Source organism: Thermobia domestica, chromosome 4, assembly GCF_964235325.1.
Source record: "Thermobia domestica chromosome 4, izTheDome1.hap1.1, whole genome shotgun sequence".
NCBI lineage: Eukaryota > Metazoa > Arthropoda > Insecta > Zygentoma > Lepismatidae > Thermobia > Thermobia domestica.
Window position 1 is genome coordinate 297,402,798 of NC_137457.1, and position 14,082 is coordinate 297,416,879.

Genomic DNA, 14,082 nt, shown 5'->3' on the forward strand with positions numbered 1-14,082 from the left:
TGCAGAGTTTCAACCACCTGCTACTTACGGGCTAATTGTAGGTAAATATAAATGGCGACTTGCTTGGAAATCTGGTCTTGCGAAGGTGTCTGCTCAGTTATTCGATTTACGTGGGTGAAACATACAACCGGAGCTGAAATTCACCGGCAGCTGGTAGAGGTTTACGGCCAGGACTTCTCGCCGAGAGCGTCATCTTCCTTCACGACAATGCGCGCCTGCATACAGCCCAGAAGATCACCACGCTGTTGAAGCAGTTTCACTGGGACATCATCGACTACCCTCCCTACAGCCCAGACCTCGTTCCAAGAGACTTTCACCTGTTTCCCTACTTGAAGGGACACTTAGGAGGCCGTCGCTTCGCTTCAAACAAGGAAGTGAAACACTTAGTGACAACGTGGCCGAACACGCAAGGATATTTTTTTTTACGAGGAGGGAGAATCATCAAACTCATCCCACAATGCGACAAGTGCCTCAACCGATATGGAGACTATGTCGGAAAATAATCTAATGTATGTACTATTTGTTGGCTGTATTTTGTAACCTTACTTTCCGATCACTCCTCGTATATGGAAGGTATTGCGGCGTGAAGATGAGTGAATTTTCCGCAAAATTGCCCTACATTTTACAATTTTATTTCGACAAAGGCGCAAATGCTGCGCAGGCCTGTGAAGAAATTTCTACTCTTTTGGGAAAGGCACGTTATCAAAAGTAACAGATAAAAGATGGTTCAGACCTTTTCGTTCTGGAAATTTCGATGTCAAAGCTGCTCCTCGTGGTGGGCGATTAATCACAGGAAAAGTGAATGATAATCTGGCAAAAGTCGAGCAAGATCAGCATGTAAGCAATTAAGACAACATCAATGACTAAATATCTATCACTAAACAGTGTTAAACTATTTGGTTAAACTATTCGGATTTCCACCTTCGAATCTCTACTTAAACGTAACGAACTCGAGCCATTTATGAAGTGGTTGATCACGGGTGATGAAAAGCCAGTAGAGTGTTTACCGCGTTTTCTGCCGGTAAACAAATAATTAAGTCATGATTTACTACTTAAAAATCCTCATAACTTAAAATATCCCTCTTGCTTTCACGATGTCCTATGTACTTCAGTCCAACAGAAAGCAACAGTACCTTTTAGCGAAAATATATAGATAGATAGATATTCAAGTTTATCGCTAGCACGGCGAGCAACTGTCGTATATGAATTAAAGTACGAGTCGCGGAAGAACGTTGAGGAAATGCAACACGTCCCAAATAGTAGTCAAGTTGATCACCAAGTGTCTGCGAGAACCTCCAAGCTTTATGCTCAGTCACACAGAGAGAGAGGCTTCCTTTTCAGCAGCAGGAGAAGCGGTTTTGGTGGTTGCCTGGAAATATTTGGGGGTCTCATTCAGTAACGGTTTGCGTCAAATAACGCAAAATCTGCGGTTTAGTTTGCGATAATAGGCATATCAGTTATAATTGATATTTCTATGTTTTGCATTGCGTTACGCTTCGCAATTTTTGCAACGGCTGGTATGGAAAGCAGACGACGTAAAATTGATTGCTCCGGTCAACACAAAATTAACCTGTTTTCAAAAGTGTAAAGGAAAAAATGTAATACCAAAATCGCAATATTTTAAGTTTTCTATATGTTGTTTTGATACTACTTTGGTCCCTGTTTGGATATTACCCTCCAAAATAGAACAGAGAAGGTGCAGTGGGCAGTAGCGTACGCTGGAACTTATTTCGGGGGTCCAAACTGAATATGAGGGTATTTTATATTAAAATCCTAAAATTGCCCCTATAGGTAGGCTAAATTTACACAAAAGTCGAAATTTCGGGGGGGCGGGGGGGTCCGGACCCCCAGGACCCATATCCTACGTACGTCCCTGGCAGTGGGGTGAAACGAAACAAATGATTGATTGATTTCTATTTATATCTTACAACAGCATCGAAGCCTTTATTATATACTGTATCAATGATGCCTGATCATTTGTCTGAAGAAGGTAATGATATGTTGCCGAAACTGTAACACAGATTAGTAGTGTTAAGTTTTTACCTTGGTCACATTTTATTTTTATTTATGGCAAACCTATTTCCAATTCGCAAATAATAATAATAATAATAATAATAATAATAATAATAATAATAATAATAATAATAATAATAATAATAATAATAATAATAATAATAATAATAATAATACAGGGTGTATCAAAAAGGACTTTATAACTTTGAAAACGCATATTGCTTTATTCATTTATCTTACAGGCATGGTTTTGGTGCCAGTTTGTAGCAAAATACACCGAATTTTGACTCACGAAGTATATTAGTTCAGAAACAAGCCACCGCAAGCGCTAGCAGCAGTTGCAGCAAGATGGATGCTTTTACTGGTCCTGAGCGTGCTGTGTGTTTTGGTTTCCTCTCTTGATTTCATCTTTTGGGGGATTGTCAAGGATACCGTGTTTCTTCCATCCTTACCGGCTTCTCTACTAGAGGTCAGAGCTAGGATCTATGTCGCAATTGAACAAGTCACACCTGACATGCTGCAGGTAATCGACTTCAGATAGGATGTGTGCTGCATCACAAATGGAAGCCACATTGAACCTCTTTAGGTATAAGGTAAAAAAAAAAAAAAAAAAAAAAAAAAAAAAATCGATATATTTTGCTACAAAATGTCCCCAAAACTATGTCTGTAAGTTAAATACATCAATATTAGTTTTCAAAGTTGTAAAGTCCTTTTTGATATACTCTGTAATAATAATAATAATAATAATAATAATAATAATAATAATAATAATAATAATAATAATAATAATAATAATAATAATAATAATAATAATTATTATTATTATTATTATTATTATTATTATTATTATTATTATTATTATTATTATATAGCGAAACTCGCTTTGTTCAAAACCTTGTTATGCATGGTATTCCTATATATTAAAATGTGCACCTCTTGACATGGATTCCTACTCTCCAGATTTTCTTTATTTTATTTTTATTTTATTTTTTTAATCTTGAATTTTGATCAGCAACACAAGAAGACGAGAACTGACAACTTAGTAGTATCAACACAGAAGCAGAAGAGATAAGGAAGGTTTGAAGAGTTTCAACACTTGATGCTCTCTCCTTCCTTCAAAATCGATCATTCTCACGTCACTAAGATTGAATCGTTTCATCTTGAAAATAGCAACAGGCTGATAAGATTGGAAAGAAAAGCACCTATAACTGCTAGAAGCTTCCAACAAACAATTCTCAGTTCTGCTCTTGATTTAAGTACGAGGGTAACCTCAAAAGTAAAGTGTCTTTTTTTATTTTTTTTTAGAAATTCAAAGAAATAATTATTTTCAATAATGTTTAGACCATTTTAAAGCTTGCACATTTATCTATTTTTCTATATAATCTCCATTTCGATTGATATTTTTGTAGGCGCTGTGGTAGTTTCTATATGGCCATGTCATACCAGTTCGCTGCCATATGTTTGAGGGAGCGTAGAACCGTATCTTTCGCCTCGTCGTCGTTGGCCAGATGTTCCTAGGAAGCAAGTGCTAATCACTGGTTTGTTCAATCTTCGCGACGACGGTCGGAAATTGACGGTCTCCTGCTCCTTCCTCTCTTCGCTTCAATTTCAGTACGACCAGCTGGAAAAACTCCCTACATCACTTGCGGGCGTTCTGGACATAAGTATACGACTCACCATACACTTTCGTAAATTGGCGATTAATTTCAAACGGTTTAACATTGAGGAAGTGTTAGCTTCGAATTACCTTCTGGAGACGATAACCACTGTAACAGTTGCTCTGGATCCACTCAACGAAATATGGTGGAATGTTTGAGAGAATGGTAAGTTAATTCTCCCATTGGTTCATAGTTATCCCAAATAAACACCTTCAGCTACTATTAATTGAAATGACAACATTCATGCGTTTGTGTTGAGAAAAAATCTCAAGGCAACTTTAGGAAGAAAACATTATATTTTCATAGTTGGAACTAGAGCTGCCAGACTAAACTGAAAGCAAGGCCAAAGATAAGCGGCTTTTATGTAATTGAGGATGCAACTTTGAAACTAAATATTTTTTAATGTTTACTGTACTGTCACAGTACCTCTAACAGTTATAACCACTATTACAAACCATTAACACTACCCTTACTAGTGGGTTGGTGGATTTAGTGATTAGCGTCCCTTTCAGTATCTAGTGCGAAGGTAAAATTAAAGCAAGAATAGGAATGGCGAAACAAGCTTTTAGGGGCAAGTAGGGATGCGCACGAGACGAGTCGAGACAGGATTTTCCTGACAAAATTCGAGTCGAGACATCACTTTTACAGCACATTTTCGAGACGAGACAGGCACAAATATTGTCTCGTGTGCATCCCTAGGAGCAAGAAAAGTCAGTTTTGTGAAACCTTGAATGAAGAGTTGAGGAAAAAGACTCACAAAATGCTTCGTGTAAAGTATTGCACTGTATCAGGCAGAAACATGAACATTACGTAAAAATGACGAAAAACAACTGGAAGCTTTCGAAATGTGTGTGTGGAGAAGAATTGAGAGAATTAGTTGAGTCGATCGGAAAACTAATGTAAAGGTATTAGAAATTTGTGGGGGAGAAAAGAACAATTTTAGATATTATTAACAAGAGGGAGGGAAACTGATTAGGACATTGGATAAGAAGGAACTATATCACATTTGATGGCAGGAAAGAGAGGGAGAGGATGAAGAAGACTAAAATTAATGGACGATATCAAAATAGAGAAATAATATGTAAAGACGAAGAGGTTAGCAAAAGACCGTGGAGTATGAAAGCTTCTCAGTTCCGGCAAGTGACCTGCCAATAATTAGGATTGCCATATGTCCGTATCTTGTACGGACTGTTTGTGTTTTTGGGTCCGTGTTCGTGTCCATATCGTACAAAGCATGAATTAGGAAAAGGTACATATTTGATAGTTTTTGGAGCTGCCCGAAAATTCCCAAGTCGGGAATCGCTAAAATCTTGGGCGAAATCTAGGTTTTTTTTTTTTTTTTTTTTTTTTTTTTTTTACTATTAACGTTGTGGCAACACTGTTACCGTGACAGATCAGAACTGCTGTAGCGCCGTACCACCGCTTGTCATTTGTTTTTTTGTTTGTGTAGGTCTACATAATTTTACATCAAGTTGATTGTTTTTATTTTATATAAATCATGATAAATAAGCAAATGAGGAGGTGTATTCATGATGATGTTTCAATAGTTTCAATGAAGATTTGAAGAATGAATTTATTAAAAAGGCTCGGCAGGACAACAAACACGACTTCTGCTTTTCCAATCGCATTTGGTGGTCGTCGGGATTTAAGTAAACACGTCGAAACCAGAAAGCATACCAAAGAAGTTCTAGCTTCAAAAGGTAACAAAACCGTTGATAGTTTTATTATTATTAATATTATTATAAGTAAAGTAACCAAATCTGATTATTTATTGTGTGCAGCGAAAGAGGCTACCTTCTCTTATCATACTGTGCAGCATGATTTGCGTTTTAAATCCTCTGATTGTCAATCAAAATTAATTTGTAAATTGTATGAATCTAAATTTTCAAGTGCTAAAACCAACACTGAAGCAACTGCTGTTAGTGTAATTTCATCTTTTCTTTTTTGAACGAGTGATGGCAGAGTTTGAAGACATTCACTTTATTATTGTCGATGCTTCAAATAGATTGGATCTTGCGTTAGTACATATTTTATAATGAAACAATTATAAAACATGTTAGTTTCCAATAGCGTTTTAAGTATTACAGTAAACAATTGAGTGATAACCTGACAAGGTGAGTTTTAGGTGAGAAATTTCAAAATATTTATTCTATCTTTGGGCACTTTCTTTAATGGGTCGTCATTTTAAGGCCTGTCCGTATTTTGGATCAAAAAATACCAATAATGGGAACCCTACCAATAATGGTAGAATATCTGTGATGATGATGATGATGATCAGTACCTAGGCTCCATAAGATGTGGACCTACAGCTCAAGGATGTTATAAAATAGAGGATCTGCCCGCCCATACGTATCTTCATCATATGAACTCAATGAAGCCAAAAAAACAAACGAGCATCATCTGAGCCGGAACGTCTGATTGGCTACTCTCGTTTCCGCCATGATTGTTGGCTCGAAACACTGCGATCTTAGTGGTGTGGAGTGGGCAGAGTAGGTGTGGCGAAGCAGTGACGTATGGCTTCACGATTTTGTTGTATGGGCAGATCCTCTATTTTTTTTTAACATCCTTGCTACAGCCTAACGTGGAATCCATCTAAATTACATGAGCTCCCGCTGGGAATCAAACCCGGTGTTCTTTGAGCCGAAGGCGTGTTACGATAACCATATAGCACGGTTTCCTAGATACTCGAATGAGGAAAAGAGGTATCGTGTAGAATGGCCACCAAGGTCTCTCAACTCAACTCCGATAATATCAATCATATAACGAACTTTGAAATTTAATATGTACTTTGCACGTCATGGGAAAAAACCTAGGATCTAGATCATCTTCAAGAGAGGACTACCACTGCATTGTCTGCTCTGGATCCTCACATGTTTAAGAGAATTCATGAAAATAAAGTGGTACGATTGAGGAAGCGTCAACTATAAATGATCTGGAGAGGATAACCACTGCAATGACCGCTCGAATGGAGCTTTAGTACCCTTACTACCAATCAAACTTCATTGTACAAACTAAATGAAGATAAATTAATGATTATAGACGCCTACATTTTTAAAAAATCTCCTGACTGTATCAAGAAAAGCATGGAAATTATGATAGGTCATTTTCAACTTTATCTGAATACTAATTTCGGCCATCATAAATTCTATTAACATTCTATCAGCTAACCATAACATTTTCCAAGGATCTTATAAAATAGAGGATCTGCCCTTACAACAAAATCTTGAAGCCATACGTCACAGTTTCGCCACCCCTACTCTGCCCATTCCGCCCAATAGGATCGCAATGTTTTGAGCCAACAATCATGGCGGAAACAAAAGTAGCCAATCAGACAATAGCGGAAACGAGAGTAGCTAATCAGACGTGCCTATGCTCGGTTGTTTTTTTTGGCTTCATCGATTTAATAGGATGAAGATACATATGGGCAGATCCTCTATTTATAACATCCGTGACATTTTCATTACAATAAACCAATCACTCGGCACGGCGCACTTGGTGCATTTGCTTTTTCAAAAAGGCCAATTCATGGGCCCGCTTTGATATCCAGTAGCCTAAATCTAAAATTGAAACGATCCAAGAGAAATTTGAACGTCAATATATCATGAACAATTCATATTTCTGTTATGTTGGAAACCAAAAATCATAATTATCAATTCATGATTTCATAATTTACAATAAATTATTTGGCAGACAAATAGGTACAATAGGTACAATAGTCAAATAATACGCAGTGGAATGTCTTACTAGAGCCATCCGAAGGGCGATTCGAAACTACTTGCACCTTACGAGAAAACACATATGAAAGTATAATACACACGCAACCATCTCCGCACTTCTTTGCTGCCGTTTAGGTTCACCCTCTTGGAGAGTCCTCTATGGTAATACTAACTGCAGTCACCATTATATACTTTTATCGAACATGTCACTAAAATTGTTATGTATAGATATTGTTTTTAATATATTTAAATTGTTTACACAATTTACTGTTTATATCACAAAACAGAATGGGAGAGACAAAGCTGAAATTGCCTGATTTCGCACAAAGTTTTCCATCAGTAAATATTGATTCAAATATTAATGCACTGACACTGTATGCAATCGTAAAAAATATATATATATATAAAATAAAACCACTTCAAAAATAATTGTCAAAACGTCAATATGTTTCCAGGTATAAAAAAAGTTTAAAAACGAAGTTGGTTCTGAATTGATCATCCAAGCGCCCATCTTCATTAGACCCCCAAGTTGGGATTATAGATTTCAAGACAGAAAACTCATTCCACAGTCCTTTCCCATAGAAACTAGTTTTAAGTTTTATTTTCACCTTTGTCAAATCATTAAATATTGGTGCCGCGCAATAATACAGATTCAATAATGGACAGAAGTTAAATTTAGTGTTTTGTTACTATAAAAATATCAAACTAACTATTCCCTGTTCAGCGTAAGCTCTAAACTCCGATAAACAAAATATTTGTATCCTTCCGCTTATCACAAATACGATTGGCTAGTGATGTATCACTCCCACTCCACACGGGGAGGAGCAAATTATACACGTGCATTTTGAAAATACTGTCTCGTGTTATGCAGATACTTGCAGCAGCAGCAGAAAAGAAAGAAAAACCTCGAAAGGTTAAAAGAAATATGTTTGAATTTCGCGATTAAACAATTGTTGCTTAGTGAGTAAAGGTTTACCTTGTTGATGTTTCACCACAACACTCGCTGAACCGATATTCATGTCCGTCATCTTTCAGACTTAAAAGCAGAACATGCCTTCAAGTTGAATTGGCGCCATAATTACTGCGCATGCTTAATGTTTATTTGTATTGTTTCATTAACCACACTCGATTGTCGTATTATTAGATAATCCGTATTACATTTTTGTCATTTGTAATAATGTAGTAGTTTTATATGGAGGTTCATAGTTAAAGTAATAATCAAATGATATGAACTATTTTGCGGAGGAGTACAAGCGTCGGTAGACCAACAGCAAATCAGCGAGATTTAGTTTCACGTGGCTTTGTTTATCGCAGTTTAGAGCTTACGCCGAACAGGGTTTAAGTACAACATGTTATAAGGTATATACGAGGAGCGTTCGGAAAGTAACCTCCGATTGGTCACTGTGCGTGAAGTAGTGGGGGTAGCGCTACCATTTTTGCACAGACGTGCACGGTAGATCAGTCTGCATTCAGTCGTGGTAGAGTAAAGATTATCTGATCACTAATTCTACTTTTGTAGCATCTCAAAATGTGTGCTGCAATAAAGAAAACCCCGCCAGTGCGGTGTGCGAACTGTTGTACGTTTTCTTACGGCAAAACAATATTCGGAAGCAGCTGTTCATCGGGAAATTTGTGCCGTGTATGGATCAAATGTGATGAGTAAAGGAGTTATTCGTGAATGGGTTCGTTCATTTAAAAGTGGACGAACATTCATGACAAACAGGAGTCGCAGGCCATCAGTGGTTACTGATGAAACCAATCGGAGGTTACTTTTCGAACAGCTCTCGTATGTAATACATAATTAATTATAGATAATAAAAATATTTAAGCTTATAGACTTAATTCTTTGGGCAATAGACTCGTAGAATATATTATGGCAATAATTTTGGTTGGGGTGTGCTCTACCTTCAAAATCAGAGCCTCACAAGGGAACATCTTATATTGATAGTAGCATTGCTCAATCAAACAATGCGCAATCGATAGAGGAGTCAAGAAAAGTGATAAATCCAAAATTTTACGGGCCGACACCCGGAAACACGGGAGATACACAGGAAAGAAGGATCTAGAATCGTGTGAAGATAGCAATGCAAAAGATACACTGACACAGAAAGAACTTCAAAATAACTAAAGTAATAAAAATGACATTTACACAACATTATAGTTAGCAAATATTGTACCCACAGACATGCTCAACATCCTCATATGAAATGCAGTGTTGCCAACGGAGCACAAAATGAAGTTTTGTTAAATGGCACGAAATACAAATTATAACATCTAGCAAATCTAGTTATGAGTAGAACCATACCTATGAAGTCTTGATATACAGTATTGCCAACATTTGAGAATAGGCCTATATGAATTCCAATATGAATCTTGGATCATTTTAGCTTATGTTCTGTGTTTTGGTACTATTCTGACATTTTACTTTGGCAAAAATGCTTCGACACTATGCTTCGTCCGTTATTTTTGTTTTTCAGTGATTACCATTATATTCTTGTTTGTGGTCTCATATTTTGGTTTCAACTAGTTCGAATCGTGTACGGAATGTACTCTTCCACATTCGAGATTCATATAAGAATTCATATAGGACTACCCTCAAACGTTGGCAACACTGTACATCACGAGTTCACAGCTATGGTTCTACTCATAATTTGATTTTCTACATGTTATAATTTTTGTTTCGTACCGTTTAACAAAACTTCATTTTGTGCTCCGTTGGCAACACTGCATTACATATGATGTTATTAAGCATGTCTGTGGGTACAATGTTTGCTTACTATACTCTTATGTAAATGTCATTGTGATTACTTTAGTTATTTTGAAGTTCTTTCTGTGTCAGTGTATCTTTTACATTGCTATCTTCGCATGATTCTAGATTCTTCTTTCCTGTGTATCTCCCGTTGTTTCCGGGTGTCGGCCCGTAAAATTTTGGATTTGTCACTTTTCTTCACTCCTCTATCGATTGCGCATTGTTTGATTGGGCAATGCTACTATCAATATAAGATGTTCACTTGTGAGACTCCATTATGTCCCTTGGCACAACATTTCGATGTTCAACATTATCATTGTAATACTGGAAACAATATCTCGAACCTCGAAGTTACTAAGCATAAAGCAGGAAAATATTATTTCATTATTTTAAAATAGCATTAAAAAAAAAGCCCTTTATACTTGAAGCCTATGCTTATGGTAACAATGTAATACTTACTTTCACAATGGACAGATGTACTGTCCTCCAACCTTTTACGGCACACATTACAGAACTTGCGCTTATGGTGTGTTGGTTCAGACCAGCAGTGGGCCACAGGATTCTGAAAAATAAAGAAGAGAAAATTAGTGTAACTTTTATACTCTCATAAGAGCTTGCAGTACAGAATAATAATAATAATAATAATAATAATAATAATAATAATAATAATAATAATAATAATAATAATAATCATCATCATCATCATCATCATCTATAGTCAAAAATTACATCCTTTAAGAGTGGACTGGAGCGTGACTCAATTTCCACATTTTAACTTTCTTGTTCTTTTGGAGCTGTCAAACATCTCTCTGTGGTAAAAAAGCAAAATCTCCAGGTATATGAAAAGTCGCTTGCCTCGTTGCCTGCATCTCCGCTCCCAAACTGTTGTTAGTCTTGAACGCAGCAGGGGTACCCTTAGCATATCTGCTACTCTTTGTTCAGGGAGTGAGCAGGAAGCTTCTTACATTGCGATGGTGCAAAATAAAAAAAATGAAACTTACTCGAGCTCGCTTTGGAAAAACGACGTATTTTTTTCCCCTCGATTTGAATACAGAGGAGAAGACGCATTTGTTTCGTTTTGCCAATTTCATATTAGAAAATAATAATAATAATAATAACAATAATAATAATAATAATAATAATAATAATAATAATAATAATAATAATAATAATAATAATAAATAGTCGAAAACTACATCTTTTAAGAGGTAGAAAGCCTTAGAAAATATTTCTAGATCGCAAAGAGACATTTTGAAAGCTAAAGAATATTAAGACATAACTTCGTATTCATATTTCATATGTATGTATCAGTGTAAATTTCTGACGAAGTAGAATTTCACGGGAAAAAAATCAGAAAAATGGGGATCTTCACAGAAGTCTATTATAAATGTTATAGGAAGATTCCTGGAGACTCAGGAAATTCCTCGAGCAAATGAAATATCCTAGGAAAATTATTGGAGAAACTGAAATATATAAGGAAAAAAAATGAAATGAAATCTTTAAGTTTTACGTCCCACGTGAAATCTTTAAGTTTTACGTCCCACGGCCGGGTAGGCTAAAGGAGACGGTGACAATGAGAGATGAGTGAAATGGTGGAATGAAGAAAGTGGGAGGAAACGGGAGAACCCCGAGAAAACCCACGAGCACGGTGCTTGTCAGCCATATATAAGGAAATCATTAGTTTAAAAAAGTTGTACAAAACAGTTCAAAAAATAAAATATTTTTAAAAAATCTAGGTAAAAATAACATTATTAGATAAATTCCTGAAGTAGTTAGAATGATTCAGGAAAATCCTGATCAAAATTTGGTATCTCTAGAAAATTCCTGAGAAAGTGGCGTACTAAAGAAAATTCTTGGTAACAATAATGGTATATCCTATGAAAAAAAAAGGGAAAATTGGAATGAATCGAGAAACCTTGCGTAAAACTTGAAATATCCTACGACAATTATTGGAGATATTGAAATATCTCAGAGAATCCTAGAGAAAAAACGGTACTTCCAAAGACAATTCCTGGAGAGAATGTAATATCCAAAAGTATTGTGGTTATGTTTAAGTGTTATATATATTTGAAATTTTAATTGAGGTATATTGCGAAAGTTTTTTGTAATTTAAATTTAATTATTTTCTTATATACTTTTGATAGAAGAGTTATATACTGTAATATTAATTAGATTTAGGCATGAGTAAAAAGATATAAGCTTTAATGTATGATTGATTTAATGTTTGTAATTAGATGTTTTGTGCTGTTTGTGAATTGTTTATGTGTTGAGACATGCTTTTGTAATTGATAGAGTTTTTAAGTATATACTTGCGTTTTGTTTATTGAAGTTCTTATTTCACCATACAGTTACGTGAGGGGTAATTTTAGCACCAGTACTTATAGAGAAGTTTGTTATTTAATACAATTGTATTTTTTTTAATTTAATAGATTTTGATAACGATGTTTGGAATTTGAAGACCAGAGAGATTTTAGTTTTAGCGTTATATTGAGATAGTTAACGATATAATATTAGGTAACACACTAGATGTCTGCACGGGCCGGAATTTTTAGCCTGGGTCCGGCCCGGCCCGTGAATTTATAATGTGAGGCCCGACCCGAGGCCGAAATATGTTTTAGCCTTTAGGCCTGAGCTCATATGATAATCAAATGAGCCCGAAATAGGCCCAAATTACAGAAACTTAATAATTAACGCAAAATTGTATTTGCATTTAATTAGAGGTTTAATTATGCATTTTGAAAGCTTACATGATTCAGAGAAAATAACGAAATAGAGGTTATCGTTTACACTTACTAACTATATCAATTCTCGAAAGAAAATGGTGATTTATATAAATTTCGTCTCCCTTAGCCTCGGTCCATAATCGTAGGACTTCTAAACTAAATATTTAATTTAATTTAATTTATATAAATTCTCATGAAATGGAAACACGAGTACCGGTACTTTAAATCTTTAAAACAAAATGTCAATGTGTGTAAATTCTTATGCAGATGGAGGTATAGAGCTACTGGACTTACGCAGATAGTCCTCAAAGCAGTCATTGCCGATTGCTGTGAAGAAAAAAAAAAAATGGAATCCACACTCTACTGCTCAAACTTTAACTATCAGATAAGCTAAGCATCTTTATTTCTGCTACTTTTAGTTTTTTTTCTCCACTGTCCACTACATAGTTTAGCTTTACTCTCAATTCCACAATGATAATCAGATTTATTGTGTGGACGTCTCAAGTTACAGATTTAGATATGCTTTAAAAGTTCTCCAGAAAGAATGGTCCGATAAATGTTGTTGTACAGTATATTTAGAAGGTAGATCCGAAAAGGATGTGTATTTAAAAATTTACGACCCGAACCCAGTCCGAGCCAGAAGCGATCTATGCTTTGTAGGCCCGAGCCCGTGCAGACCTCTATAACACACCATGCTATTTTGGAAGTATTTTGAAGTTTTATATTATTAACATATATTACCCGCTTCGCTGGGTTGAAATAAATAGCTTAAATGCACATCTTTGAATCTCATGTATTTCATTACCATTAATTTTTTATTGTTTATTGCAGTAAGCATGTTTACACAGTTTTTGCTAATGTTTGGGAACGTTATGATGTAGTAACAATCTTTTCCCTTAGTTGTAAATTAAGCGTGATTCGTGTTCTAATATTGCAGAAATAACTACTTTTTTTTTCCGTAATTCATTAGTGTCACTGTTCATCTTGGCGACCCCAAGAACTATAGATTCAACACTAATATCGGTCATTTTTGACCATTTATATATATATCCTTCTCCCCCATGTTGTGGGCCATGGCATCGGAAGTGTCGCCGTTCATCTCAGCGACCCAAAAAAATGTGGATTCAGCACTAATATCAGTCATTTTCGATCATTTTTAAATATCTCTTCCTCCTCCTCCCCCAAGTTGCGAGGTTGATTGAACGGGATCGAAGGTATCACTG

At 35.7% G+C, this 14,082-nt stretch overlaps 1 protein-coding gene across 5 annotated transcripts in view; it reads right to left on the reverse strand.

The window, feature by feature from the left end:
* LOC145684220 (diacylglycerol kinase theta) overlaps positions 1-14,082 on the reverse strand; it is a 286,225-nt gene that overhangs the window by 90,912 nt on the left and 181,231 nt on the right. For all 5 annotated transcript variants that reach the window (XM_081756306.1, XM_081756303.1, XM_081756305.1 and 2 more), the window contains exon 3: positions 10,596-10,698. In XM_081756306.1, the coding sequence (XP_081612432.1) occupies positions 10,596-10,698 (103 nt within the window). The remainder of the gene's footprint in view (positions 1-10,595; positions 10,699-14,082) is intronic.